The sequence below is a fragment of the Temnothorax americanus genome, unplaced genomic scaffold, assembly GCF_048541705.1.
Source record: "Temnothorax americanus isolate GAGA-0224 unplaced genomic scaffold, ASM4854170v1 Scaffold60, whole genome shotgun sequence".
Classification (NCBI taxonomy): domain Eukaryota; kingdom Metazoa; phylum Arthropoda; class Insecta; order Hymenoptera; family Formicidae; genus Temnothorax; species Temnothorax americanus.
In genome coordinates, this window is record NW_027509752.1 from 412,771 (window position 1) to 426,964 (window position 14,194).

A 14,194-nucleotide genomic window follows, 5' to 3' on the forward strand; every position below is an offset into this window, starting at 1 on the left:
CTGACACAATAGGAGTAACCTACACTATAGATAAAAATATGCCACTTAATCTATTAAGATGAGATATAAGTTTTGTGACGACTTACCCGGTTTCTTTCACTATATATGCATTTTAGCATATGCTATAAAAGAAAGGATTATTATTCTCCATCTTTTTGTCTTCCTTTAGAGAGAAAATATGACATCTTATTGTCAACCTTTATATTACGAGAGATGTAGTCGATATTCCTATGTGGGCAGAGCATCCGTAGGAGAGGAGGAACGTGTTGACTTCATTTATCAATTTGTGAAGGAAAGATTTGTTTCTACGAGGCATCAGAGTCTTACTATATTTTATACTGCCCCTAACATAATTGGGCCACCCAAACCAAACTATGGAGAACTATTTCATCTACCAGGAAGCAATGTCGAAGTATGTGTATTTCTTAGTATTATCTGTTTTTTTTTTACAATGTAATCTAAATTTGTGCTACAAGATTTTCGACTATTTGGCACATTTGAATTTTTTAATATAAAGGAAAGAGATCGATATCTCACTATCTCCGTGGCAAAAGAAAGATGATTTCATCAGATGGTATATTAATAAATTTACATTCTGGCAGTATCACAAAAATATACATATATTGGTATGTAATACTTGAATTGATAAATAAGATATTGTTAAAGAAGGTATATTTTTGTTGAGAAGAGAGTGTAATTATATTTTCTATTTTGAAGATATCGAGTTTCACGAAGCTGTATATCTCTCTATATACGATATATACGAAATATACAATCCTGGAAGCGTAATTCAAATTTTGGCTCAAGATTCTAATAATCAGTGGGATAAGTTGTGGGATGAATCGTCTCAGATTGTGCCGCCGACATCAAGATTATTTTCCCCACCCCTATCGCACCCGTGTAACTTTAAAACCAAAATGCTCAGACTAGTATTTAGAAACAGTCCACTTGAATCTTACATAAAACTGGACGCTGTTATGCTTATCGGTACATCAGAATTGATTTTTCCTAGAAATGCTTTAACGAGAGTTTAACTAATCTGTTAAAAAGAATTAACTGCATGCACTCTTCACACCATGAGGAAGTTCATAATTTAACACCAGATTTAAAAAATGCACACTTGGATATAGTTCAACTGCAACAGAATTTTCCCGAATATTGCGTTATTTGTAAAAGGTGTTATAATAATCATTGATATTAAATAATAATCAATATTTTTTTATTTTTTTTAATAATAAAAATTAATTTGTATGAATGCTATTTGCAGCGATATAAAAAGGAAGATTTTTTATAAGAATAATTTGAAACGCAAAGAAGATTCTCAGAAAGTAATTCCTGCTTATGAGCAACTTCATGGAGAGAAAAACTCACCTTATATTTTATTAAAAAGTCATTCGAATTGTGTAAAAAGTATGAAACTCTCTTCGGATGAATCCAAGGAGCTATCACGCAGTTTGTCTGAGCTTCCTTTAAAGTATCCTAAAAAATTTATTTCTCATAATAGTATTTATTGCAATGTCAGCTCGTGTATAAAAGTTTTATATTTTATTTTTGCAGGATGAAATACTACTAATAATATTAAAGAACTTGGATTTGATGACGTTATGTCGCTTGAATTATGTAAATAAACGCTTCAATGATTTGATACAGGACCCTGGACTCTATACACGTTTGAACATACGTATTGTACCTGACAAATATATATACGCGATATATTTTGTTATTTTACACCCAGATGTAAATATTTGCGATAGTTAAATCTTAACGCAAAAAACTTTGATGTTAAGAATTTCGTAAAGTTTATTGATAAAATTTGGTGCAAATCAATTGATGACAGTCATGCTCTACTTAAAATTTCAGAGATATGCAAAAATTTGAAAGCTAGGTATGCGTTTATATAATACATATATATGATTGTCAAGATTATGGATAAATTGCATATAACTAATACCTTTTTTTTTCAGAATTAGCTTTAAGTCATTGTTGCGTAGACGACGAAGAATTTTTGTACCTCGAGAGGCTAAATGGTTTGGAGTATTTAAACCTTCACGATACACATATTGAAATGCAACGTCTTTGCAAAATACTGCCAAAAAATCAACGGATGCGTGAATTACATTTGAAAATGTATTCTAAAAACGATTTAATGAACCTAGACAAAGTCCTAATAGAGTTGGGAAATTTGTGTCGTTGACTTGGAAGTAATAGATTTACTGATGCAACTACGTTATATTCGCTTACATCTCGGGATATTAATGCCTTCGCTAACTGTAAGAATTTACGAGAAGTGAAACTTTTGCTGTGAGTATGTGTATATTACATTTTCTTTTAAAATATACGTATTGTTGTATTCTTTATTGAAATTTGTGTTTGCTTCTCTTGCAAGCATCTTGAAAAAAATATATGAATTTTCTCTTTGCAATTAAAATACTGTACTAATTATATGATTTTTGTTAAAGGTACAAATACCCAGAAACTGATGACAGCTTCTTTAGATTACTTTCTTCCTATCAAAACTTGCAAGAAGTTTGTTTGTTTTGTACTGTCCTCAGTGATCACAATTTGGAATTACTGGCAAAGTGTAAAAACTTGAAAAAGTTATATATTTGTACACCTCCTTTGTACCAGCTGAATCTTCATACACCTGATAAATGTTCCGTTATTTTGGAACAATGTCCAAAACTGCAAGAGGCTTATCTCTATAATATTAGTGATCGCTTAGTTAATCAATGGAAGACAAGATATCCGCATGTGTCCATATATACATTCTGATAATTTAATATATAGTTTTTACTGATAATTTAAATAGTTTTTGATTACTAAAATTTAAAGTATAGGTTCCAATGGAAAATCCGTACGAATAAACCGGGCTAACTAAGAACCGGCGCGGTTAATAATGCGCGAAAATTTTATTTATATGTTTATTTTGACATATTTTCCAATCTTTGACTACGTGCCGACTAGATTTGTCAGACTTGAAACACAACTCCGGCTAGAGTAGTAAAATTCCCCCCTTTCCACCTAATTAAATCACGCTGGCTGAAAAGTACGCGTAATATTACAACTAATAATAGGTTATTGCGATAAATATTACCACATGCCTCCGTGGTCGAATTGGTACGACACCTTCACGGAATGAAGGAAGTTCCAGGTTCGAACTCTGGCTGAGGTAATATTTTTCGCAATGATTTCTTTACAGTTATTTAGATGCATATAGCATCAAAAATTAAATCGAATCGATTTAATTAGGTGTAGGGGGAGGGAATTTTACTATTCCAACCGGAGCTGTGTTTCAAGTCTGACAAATCTAGTCGGCACGCAGTCAAAGGTTGGAAAATATGTAAAAATAAAAATATAAATAAAACTTTCGCGCATCATTAACCGCATTAGTTCGTAGTTAGCCCGATTTAATCGTACGGATTTTTGATAGATTGCAAGGCGTTTTTCTTTTAACGTTCTGACACTTAATCTGTAGGCGCATGATACGTATGAGTTACTATAAGAACACGCGATAGAGATTGTGATTGAGAATAAATAAAGCTCATGGCATTTACCGGGAAAAACAATTAGTACCGAGTTGCGAGATTTTTTACACAACGTGTATTTATCATTATACTGACTTATATCGAATTAATTACAGGGGGGGGAAGGTTTGTAACGATATTGCGCTGATACGCGACATTGTGAAATACTTCGCCGATTAGTATTACGCGAGTCATACGAAGGTTGAGTGTGCGCGTGCGAGTGACTGTACGAGCGAGAAAGAGATAATTCACAATACTTTTTTGAGTGAATACGCGGTGTATAAGAGTATAGCTGCTGCATATAACGTCAGAATTTCCACCTTCAACCACAAGCGAGACAACGAGGAAGAACTGATCAAATAATCAAAGCATTGATGGGCTACTGCACGTCCTATTAATCGGGCCAAATCTACTTTGCGTATAACAGGATTTAATTTTTCATCATAGATTATAGCTGCTTCTCTATACGTCTAAAAATAATGAATATAATCGTAAAAGTACTTTATAAAGATGTACGTTAAGAACGTAAAAAGCATTTAAAAGTGCATATATACATCCTTAAATATAAGGAATTAACTGATAGAGATATAAAAATAGATATAAAATAAATTTAGTTAGCCTTGTATTACTAATAAATTTAAAACTATAAAAAAAACTGTTTTGAAGATACTACATACATATGTCTAATTAATAGAATTTTATTTTTCTGCGACTGTATTGCAATTCCACACAAATTCTAACAAGTAAACCTCGGCAAACATTAGATGCCAATTTTTCTCAAAATTTTTACAGTTGTTTCTCATGTCAAAGTATAAAAAAGTCTATCATTACTTTTAGATCAAATTGAGTTTCTTTATTGTTTTTAAATTTTTTAAATTTTACACAAGTACGATGAGACTTTACGTATTTAAAACAGTATTTTTTAAGAATAAAAATGTATCTGAATTTTTGTAATCTGGCACATATATAGAACACTAAAAATAATAGTTTTTTTCTTTTCTCTGCTTCTCTATACAATAAGCGCCGCGGTTTTATAAAGAAAACTCAAAGAAAAAAATATATATGATGTGCAGGTTTTAGAGTCTCAATTATAAATCAGAGATTTATTTTGCAGAATTTAGGACTTGTGTAAAATTAAAAAAAAATTTAATAAAAAAATAAATTTAAGCTAAAAGTAATGGCAGATTTTTTTATACTTCGTAAAAGTATGAAGTTTTATACATAATTGTTGGAAAATTGTTATTTCCTAGTTTTTTCTTTAACAGTACGACGTTCAGCTACATTTGCGAAATGCATGCGCGTCAATCACTCCTCGATATTTTTGTTTATCATTATTTATTCATTGTTAAATAGTAATAGTAAATATATAATATTTGAAGAAGAATTAATGTGTAATTTAACAATTAAATTATTTATAAGGTTTAATATATTGAAAATAAAGAGAGTAAATTAGGGTTAGAGTAAACAATTTTATGCTGATTTACGTATTGTTATTTAAATAAATGTCAATAATGTAATGTCAAACATTTCGCTGAACTCATTATAGGTCAAAAACGTTTGGCCTATAATGAGTTATTACACTACATTATTCATTTAGATGACAAATTGCATTTAGCAAAAACAAACTTGTTTGGTTTACTAGTCCAAACATCTTATAATTTGTTATGTTATAGAAATAATATCTTCTGTTCTGGATTAAGTCTTGTAATTCACGGGGAAAAAAAGTATTTATTTCTCTATTATATATATATGTATTACCTATAAGGAACAAGACCCAAATGATTCATGCTCTGTCACATATATTTAAGGATATGCCTTAGATATAATGAATGCTCAATCATTGTCGGGATAAGTTGACATATTATGAACTATATCTGTAAAAACATTATTTTCGTAATCAAAAAAAGAACAAAGTACTATACAATACATTATAGTGCGTAGAGATCCTTTTATACCATTTTATGATTAACTGAATGATCGGGATCAGAATGCAATTAACTTTCAGCTCGGTTTTCGTGTCGACGAAAACTAATAATGTAGCCTTCTTTCCGCTTGTGTTGACGAGCCAAAAGACGCGCATAACTAATTGTAAGATGAGCGACGTTCCGATGCCGACCTTATATATGTATATATTTACTCAAGTATATTTACTATACAAAAGAGGAACAACACACACGATACGAGAAGACCAATATACACGATGCAAGAAAATACAGATACAGTTATAACAATTTAAAAAAACATTTAGAAAATTTTTCATATAACTTTCATCATTATACAATGTTATGTAACACAATATTCTTATTAATAACACATTGCAATGCCGTGTTATAAGCTACTGAGATGCTGTACTTTCCGTTCAGGTCGTTTCATGTCCTGTCTATGAGAGAAGTGACATAATCATATTTTATTATATCAATATTTTCTAATATCATGTGTGAATATGTAATTATGATATACGGTACAATATTGATATTGTAGCTATCAACGGTGATCCACGCAGCGTTGCAATTATTTTTTTCAATTTGACATATCGAATCATCATTACAAACTTAAATTTCTTACCGTGTAAAGACTAACGATTAATTATAAAATAATTATTGATTGAATAATTATTAATAAATGTTTATATAAAATGTCAATTCTATTAAATAATTTTACTAATAAAGAAATAATCAATCGCTCTGCAGTAATAGCAGACAAGTTCGATGTTGTAGCATGGGTATAACATTAATTGTTTATTTCGATTTTCAATATTTATTTTATTCTCTTTTGTACTGTTTGTTTAAATAAATTGTTTTTACATTAATTTAATATTCCTCTTTCTTGAGCTGACTTGGCCATCTACGTGTATAATTTTACTAATGTTAATTTTTTTAAATAAATATATATAATCAAAATATTTCTGTTTTGTTCCGCATTTTTTGTATTTCGTGTGTAGCTTAATTAAAAAAAAGGAAACTGCAGTTGATCTCGATAATTTTGAAGAGTATAATATTGACTAAACATAAATATATTCGTCATGGTCGTTCTTTGAAAACATGTTTTAAATTTAAATATATTTAAATTCTGTTTAAATCGCGAGACACATATATATATATATATATACATATATATATATATATATATATATATATATATATATATATATATATATATAATTAAGTTGGGATTAACAGCAATTCTTCCATAGCAATTAACTATGGTTAGTTAATTTAGAGTATGGGGTTTTTGTGAGAGATTTTTCCATCAGAGGAAGAAATCTAAACAATGCAAGCAGAGGCGTAGATGAAAAAATGGTTCAAAAATAGATATAAAATAACCGATGAAACGCGGTGACTTCCGTGACGCGTTGGTAGCGCCTGGCGGCTCCAGGGTTGGCAGCACTGCGCCAGTCCCGAGTACTCCGGATCCGGAGTGCGGTCGAGTGTCCGTACTCCGTACTGTCCCTGTCCGTCGTGCCGCGAGCGCGCAGTGGTGAGACACTGTGCGCGACAGTGCGTGCGTGCGTGCGCGTTCCGCCCGTGGTATCAGCAAAAATATGCAAAAATATGAGAAGCTCGAGAAAATAGGAGAAGGTGAGCTCTTCGTGGCCTGGACGCGATTCGTCTTCGTCGTCGTCGTTGTCGACGTCGCCCGGCGCGTCGTCCGGCGACGCGCCGCGGCTCCTCCCCCTCCCCCTCCTCGATGGTCCCCCTCGCTCTTTCTGTCAACACAACAATAAGTTCTGTGTGCTGTTTACTCGTACGTTGTACATACGCTACTAATTCTCCTCGACTCGGCTTTTCTTATTTTCCAGGCACTTATGGCACCGTATTCAAAGCCAAGAATCGCGAGACACACGAAATCGTCGCTCTGAAGCGGGTGCGACTGGACGATGACGATGAAGTAGGTAGTGCTTGTGATCGTGATCTGTCTTTCTCTCCCTTTCCCCACCTTCTTTTTTTTCTTCTTCCCTCTCGCCTCCGGCCTCCCCCCCTCCCCCCTCGACCGCAATCCCCACCTGCTGTTTTGCCGCGACACCGGCGTTCCGATTAATCTAATTAATCGATCGCCCGCGCGCTTTATTTATAACGCGACGCTCGCCTCGTGTCGCGTCGAAAATAAAATTCCCACGACGAAGGCCGGCGCGGCGGGTCTCCTTGATATCAAAACGTCTTATCGCTCGTGTGCTCTTTTACGTTACCCAAGGGTGTACCGTCGTCAGCACTACGGGAGATCTGTCTTCTGAAGGAACTCAAGCATAAGAATATAGTTCGTCTCTATGACGTGCTGCACAGCGACAAGAAGCTCACCTTGGTGTTCGAGCACTGCGATCAGGATCTCAAGAAATACTTCGACAGTCTTAATGGGGAGATTGACCTGGACGTCGTCAAGTCATTCCTGTAAGTCCGCTTTGCTTTCCGAGATATCCGAATTTATCCCGCCACGGGCGAGACTGACGCAAAAAAAAAAATCACGCTCTTTCAGATATCAGTTGTTGAGAGGATTAGCGTTCTGCCATAGCAGAAATGTTCTGCACAGAGACCTCAAACCGCAGAACTTACTCATCAACAAGGTAAAGACACAGCCATCAAGATTTTTACGTTTATGTTTAATGTATATTTCATAGAGCGTTTTCTACTGGGTGCGAACTAGTGCCAACTGAGCAATTTTATTGTTTCAATGTGAAAATCAGTTCTACTGTATTTAATTTGACAAATTTTTTGTCAGTAGAAAATTAAGCACTGAAAATATGTGAACTGATTTTTATATTGGAACAATAAAATTGCACTTGCAGTGAGCACCAGTGTTGCACCAGTTTTCCCAGTAGAAAAAAACGCTATTCAAGATATTCTTTTATATATTTACACAAATATTTCCGTTCATACAGAGAAAATTGTTTGTCTTACAACTGTATCTTACGTTTGTGTATTGAATTAAATAGAGAATTATTTGCAGAACGGGGAGCTGAAGCTCGCTGATTTTGGACTAGCAAGGGCATTTGGTATTCCTGTAAAATGTTACTCGGCGGAAGTTGTTACGTTGTGGTACCGTCCCCCGGATGTTCTTTTCGGAGCGAAATTATATACAACGTCCATTGACATGTGGAGCGCGGGATGCATATTCGCCGGTAATTGTCCCGTGATTTTTTTTTCCTAAAGGAAAGTCAATCGTTGACAAGACTTTTTACAATTAGTGTAACGCACAAATTTTTAAAAATTTATTTAATTAAATTTAAGCTTTTTCGTTTTTTTCAAAACAAGCCCTTAATTTTTTACAGTTTATTGTTGGGAGATATAAATTAAAATATCGATATCTCTTGTCTCAATATGTTACAGAATTAGCGAACGCCGGCAGACCGCTCTTTCCTGGATCAGATGTAGATGATCAATTGAAAAGAATATTCAAAATGCTGGGCACACCGACTGAGGAGACGTGGCCAGATTTAACGACGCTTCCTGACTATAAACCATTCCCACAGTATCATCCCACGCAAGGACTGGCACAGGTTACACCCAAGCTCCCTTCAAGAGGCAAAGACTTACTCCAGGTAAATCGTCGTTTATTTTAAATCATTGAAACATAAATGCAGTTACTTAGCATTTCTGACGTATATAAAATATATTATCAACAATATGCGCAATCAAACTTTATGAAATTAATAAATCTATAATATAATAATGTAACGACTTAACTCTTAAAAGAATACGAAATGAAAAAAATATGGGACTAGAGTGCAGATGATTTAAAATAGCATCAAAGTTTAAATATAATAAATGATAAAGAAAGAAATAATTTTTTTAAATCGTGTATACACACGCGCGCGCGTGCGCATATACAAGAGAAATAAAACCTCAATGTTGCGATTCAAGCCGTGATTTAAAAATATCGTGCACATAAAAATCTGAAAGGTAGAAAATCGTTTCTCTAAATCTCTCATTTTTTTGAAAATAGAATGTCGAAAAATTACATAATAAAAAAAATCTTCTAAGACTATAGACATTAACAAGCTCTTTTATCTCAAATTCCGTTATCGATTATATAATGTTCTCTGATTTCATAGAGATTATTAGTGTGTAATCCGGCTCTACGGCTGTCGGCGGAGGAGGCGATGGCACACCCGTACTTCAACGACTTGAACCCTGCCATAAAGAACGACCGATGCCAATAGCGAGTCATCCCTTTTAGCATAAACCGACCGAGAGCATATTACGGCGCGTTCGATGCGCAGCGATCAAAAAGTGGAAAGGAAAACGCTCTGGCAATGATCGTTTGTTAATATATATATTATGCGCTCGGACGAGGCAATCGCCTCCCGCGACGAAAAGAAGACACCGATAAGTCTTGTCATTTTGAAAAGTGATAATAATGACAAGAATCGATAAATTGTTAATTTCACTCTCTGGCGGCAACTTCTTCGTATCGAAAGTAAAAAAAAAAAACTACGGTTGATGGAAAGAAAAGACGCATTTCGTACGCTGTCGAAGTCGCGACTGATGAGTATGAGGATTTTACGCGAGTTTGAATAGGATATTAAGCGCGATTTATTTATTATTAAATTATTATATCAATAAATCGATATCTTAAATAAGCTTTAATTATTATTATCTTATCCCCCCCCTTTTCCCCCTATTATATTCACTTCTCTACATCGCGTCGAAGTGAAATCTGTGCGCTTCCTGGAGCCTCTCGATTTTGTCCTCTCTTCTCTCCTTCCAATACAAACCGAGAATCAGAGATGTGATCAAAGCGCAGGTGCCAGATAAGGCGGCCGCGCTCAGTAAGATTAACTTGCTGGGCGTGACGAATAGTTGGGCCTTCCATCTCGATGGTTCGGCAATCGGATTCGGTATCACGACCATCTGGGAATTCGGAATAATCTGCGGCCATTCTCGCGACTTGCCGCCAACCTGAAAAAGAAAATATATATTTTTAAATTATTCTTTAACGTCATTCGAAATTTCATTGAAGTCAAGTTACACCAGTAATCAGAAGCAATTAATGTTGCATTAGTAATTAACTGTTATGTATGTGTATCATCTTAAATTATAATTCTACTTATAAAAGAAAAACGGAGCCTTTTTAATCTCATATCAATCTTAATTCATATTGGTGTAATTAACGGCAGTTTTAAAAGACAAGCGCTTTTACAGTTTTTCACACGTACCCCTATCGTGAGAGCATCCACAAAATTGGGCGTTCTTCCCAGACCGAAGGTAGTGTACGGTAAGTTAAGAGAGAAGTGTGCGCTCTGGGGTAACTGCGCAGCGATCGCGTTGCGAGGACTACCATCCTGCGTGGTGGTTCTGTACGCGATCGACGGTCCCGGCAGATTGGTGCCGTAGGTTCTTTTCTTCTTGCCGAGCGAACCCGGTGAGATGGGATACATGCTGTTGGTGCGTCCAGTGAGCACCATCACCTTGACAAAATTAGCGTCGTAGTCCAAACTGTTCTTGAACGCCGCGGTGCGATAGGCGTTGTTCGTCTTATCGAATTCAACCAGGATCACGTCCAGGATGCCATCCTGATAGAAGTCGTAAAATACTGCCATCGCGGTCTCGTTGTAGAACGGATTCAACGCCTGCCACTTAACGTCGAAGGTGCGATTGAAGCCGGCGCAGTTATCGCACGCCACGTTCTGCAATAAAAACGATTGCGCTTGTTTCGCAGACTGCAGAGTCGCTAGTAAGTCCGGATAGCCATCCATGTTGAAGTCGCCGCCGCGCAGAGTGATAGTCTCCGTGTAACGATGACCATTGGGCTTCACGAAGCCCCACAAGACATTGTTGGGGTCACGGAAGTTTACACGCAAATTGTGCCAACCGTTCAAGTACATCATTATCGTACAATTGGTACAATCCTGATCGAAGCACAGTGGCAGAAGGAGAGCCATCTTACCGGTCAGTTCGACGTCCAGATAGAGAGTCTGCCCGAATTCCCCTTTAAAATTTCTATCGACCGATATATTATATGGAAGGTCGATCTCATCGGAAAACTCGAATCCCTGTTCTGTGCCCAACCATATCTCGAAGGACTTTTTCGTGGTTACCACGAGATCCGACAGAAAGTCGCTGTTCAAATCCAGGAAAGCGTTCGAGTGCGGATTTCTCACGAGCTCCAGCGGCATCGAATTATCCTTGAGCATCTCTACGGCCCGTGGAGTTGTTCTATTCTCATTAAATATCCAGAACATCCTTCTGCCGTGCTTGTCCACCCCAAAAAGGTCAATTATCATGTCTTGATTGTAGTCCACCGCTAATGGCTGATCGTGCATCTCTATGAGGGGATTCCACTCATCGCTGCAGTTCAGATGGCCGTTCCCGCCCCACAGTATGTGCGCATACGTGAGTTTTTTATCGCGGTTGAACGTCGTCACCAGGATGTCCATGAAGACGTCGCCATCGAAGTCACCAGGTACCACGCTGGTCACGTGGTCCGTGAACGGGCAACTCAGATCCGGCTTAGGTCGCAGCAGAGGTTCTTGCTCAGCCGCCAAGAATATCTCCACTGTCTGGCCACCTTTGCGCAGCATGAACACATCTGTTAACTCGTCGGAATTGAAATCGCCGAACGCCGCCGGCATGCCGTCCAACACGTTCCCGAACACGGCGGGTGTTATGTCGCTGCAACTCGCCGCCGAGACGAGCGCGACAAGGTGAACAAACGTTCGAATCCGCAGCATCATTCACATCCCAACGAATGATCTGCAATAATTATGTATCTTAAGAATACACAGTAACAAAACGGAATGTTATTTTGATGCAGCATTAAGGCATTTCATCTAACAATGCAATGGTGCAATTTTAAATGCATAAGTAATTCAACAAATAGATGGTTGGATTCAAATAATTGGACAAAAAAACAGAAAGATATAAACTGGTCATATAGCGAAATTGCTGATATCAAGATCCATAAGTGGAACAGTTAATCCAAAAAATTTGTACATATTTTTGAAACATATGATTGGTGCCTTTGTATCGAGGTTTCTAGCACAACTTTCTATATTGTAACAGTATTAGTTTCGTCTTAAAAAAAAAAACGAATTTTAATGATATTAAATTAATAATGGCAGCGATGTCAGAAGTGTCGTTAACTTGATTTATGATAAATCAATGCTGTGGAAAATTACTATTATTGGAGAGCATAGCGATAGCGCTCTCATTTGTCAGTCCTCTCGAAATCAGGTTTTACGAGAGCAGTAAAATATAATACATTTACTTTATAACGACCGTTTCTCTCGGACAATCAACGTGAATTTCTAAAAATAATATTTTGCCTGCAGTTTTGTAATTTCGATGAGTAATAACATCAATAACACCAAGTAAATGACATCACTCTCATTTATCTGTGCATTTAACCTAGAAAATAATAATGGAGAACTGCGAATGAGCGCGGGTGACGGAATAAGACGGTAGCCTTCCGCGATATTCGTTCACAAATTATGATAACCGAAGAATATGACGGGCTTGACAAATAAATATACCTGAGGAACGTACTACGCTACTGTGCAACGTATTAGCTCACTGCGTATCACTGTGTTCGACATATTTGACAGCCACAAATGCAATAAATGCATATCCGCATCCGCACTTCGCACTCCGCACTCCGCAGCGCATCCTGTACACTTGTACACTACCGCCAGTATTTTGAAATTGGTACTACGTAGCCATGTTCATTTTCCGACACTGCCGATAAAATATCATTCTGGTGCGCGTCCGCGTCCGCGCTACATTTGTAGATGTGAAACTTGTATATAATAGCTGCTTTCCATTTACATCAAAACCAATCAAAACTCAGATAATTCTCACTTGTGACTTATGACGTCATAACTAAGTTGAATCTGTTGAATGCACGTTCTTTTTGCATGCTGGCAAGTGAGATTCAACTGAGTTTTTATCCACAATCGAGACCATGTGCTTTATGAATCCAAATAGACTCACATTAAAAGTGAGGCTATGAATGTGTATTATTATGCGATAGCTTCGTCACCAAAATAAGCAGATAAATACAAAATGACATATCTTACCTGACATATGGCCTAGTTTACACCGTGCGACCTAATCGCGACCTGACCTATGCCCTGACCTAAAATAGGCTTCTAAACAAAACGTTTACACCATGTAGACCTATGATACTTTACCTAAACAAATTTAGCCCCCCCAAGTGGATTATTGATATATTTTTTTTTACCAATCGTTTGGTGGTTGATTGGTAGTATTTGGTATCGTATTCAAAACGTTCGGTAGTTTCTCGTTTTTCTAGGAAATCAAAAACAAATTTTTGATCTTCTTTTAGCCCCCCCACTTTGACTGTGGTAGTTTTTTTTTTTTTAATCGATTGGCGATTGATTGGCAATGTTTGGTACCGCATTAAAAACTTTTGGTGGTTGCGCGTTTCTTTAGAAAATCAAAAAAACAAATTTTTGATCTTCTCTTAGCCCCCCCACTTTGACTGTGGTAGTTTTTTTTTTTTTTTAATCGATTGGCGATTGATTGGCAATGTTTGGTACCGCATTGAAACCTTTTGGTAGTTTCGCGTTTAAAAAAAAAAGAATTAATTGTCAACAAATTTTTAACCTTCTTTAGCGCCTACACTTTGACTGTTGGGAATTTTAAATTTAAAAAAAAGAGCTGTAAGTTATTGAAAATTTTATTTTAACATTCCATAGTATAGTGACGATTGCACAC

At 36.2% G+C, this 14,194-nt stretch overlaps 2 protein-coding genes and 1 long non-coding RNA gene across 4 annotated transcripts; 2 read left to right on the plus strand and 1 right to left on the minus strand.

The window, feature by feature from the left end:
• The first annotated feature begins 157 nt into the window (after positions 1-157).
• LOC143905390 (uncharacterized) lies at positions 158-4,515 on the plus strand. Its single transcript, XR_013259179.1, has 6 exons — positions 158-626; positions 718-1,176; positions 1,268-1,474; positions 1,558-1,885; positions 1,965-2,301; positions 2,460-4,515. It is a non-coding gene; the product is annotated as an uncharacterized LOC143905390 (long non-coding RNA).
• Positions 4,516-6,924: 2,409 nt separating this feature from the next.
• On the plus strand, positions 6,925-10,098 carry Cdk5 (cyclin-dependent kinase 5). The gene is made up of 7 exons (XM_077420839.1): positions 6,925-7,102; positions 7,324-7,412; positions 7,716-7,909; positions 7,995-8,082; positions 8,466-8,637; positions 8,846-9,057; positions 9,571-10,098. Exons 1-7 carry the CDS (start codon positions 7,066-7,068, stop codon positions 9,676-9,678), a joined length of 900 nt encoding a protein of 299 aa, XP_077276965.1. The 5' UTR covers positions 6,925-7,065; the 3' UTR covers positions 9,679-10,098.
• On the minus strand, positions 9,053-13,144 carry LOC143905408 (T-cell immunomodulatory protein). Of its 2 annotated transcripts, none has more exons than XM_077420833.1 (3): positions 12,991-13,144; positions 10,675-12,211; positions 9,053-10,417 (listed from the first exon to the last, which is right to left on the minus strand). In XM_077420833.1, the coding sequence occupies exons 2-3, from the start codon at positions 12,190-12,192 to the stop codon at positions 10,154-10,156; spliced, it is 1,782 nt and encodes a 593-aa protein (XP_077276959.1). In that variant the 5' UTR covers positions 12,193-12,211; positions 12,991-13,144; the 3' UTR covers positions 9,053-10,153. The 2 variants fall into 2 exon arrangements, with proteins under 2 accessions (XP_077276959.1, XP_077276960.1); XM_077420834.1 differs by having other exon boundaries at positions 13,004-13,125.
• Between the last annotated feature and the right edge of the window lie 1,050 nt (positions 13,145-14,194).

Excerpts from the sequence above, each read along its gene's own strand:
- Cdk5 (XM_077420839.1), top strand. The coding sequence starts at position 7,066 with ATGCAAAAATATGAGAAGCTCGAGAAAATAGGAGAAG. Across the intron at positions 7,103-7,323 it reads GCTCGAGAAAATAGGAGAAG|GCACTTATGGCACCGTATTC; the intron begins GTGAGCTCTTCG and ends CTTATTTTCCAG. Across the intron at positions 8,638-8,845 it reads CGCGGGATGCATATTCGCCG|AATTAGCGAACGCCGGCAGA; the intron begins GTAATTGTCCCG and ends AATATGTTACAG.
- LOC143905408 (XM_077420833.1), bottom strand. The coding sequence starts at position 12,192 with ATGATGCTGCGGATTCGAACGTTTGTTCACCTTGTCGCGCTCGTCTCG. Across the intron at positions 10,418-10,674 it reads TGGATGCTCTCACGATAGGG|GTTGGCGGCAAGTCGCGAGA; the intron begins GTACGTGTGAAA and ends TTTCTTTTTCAG.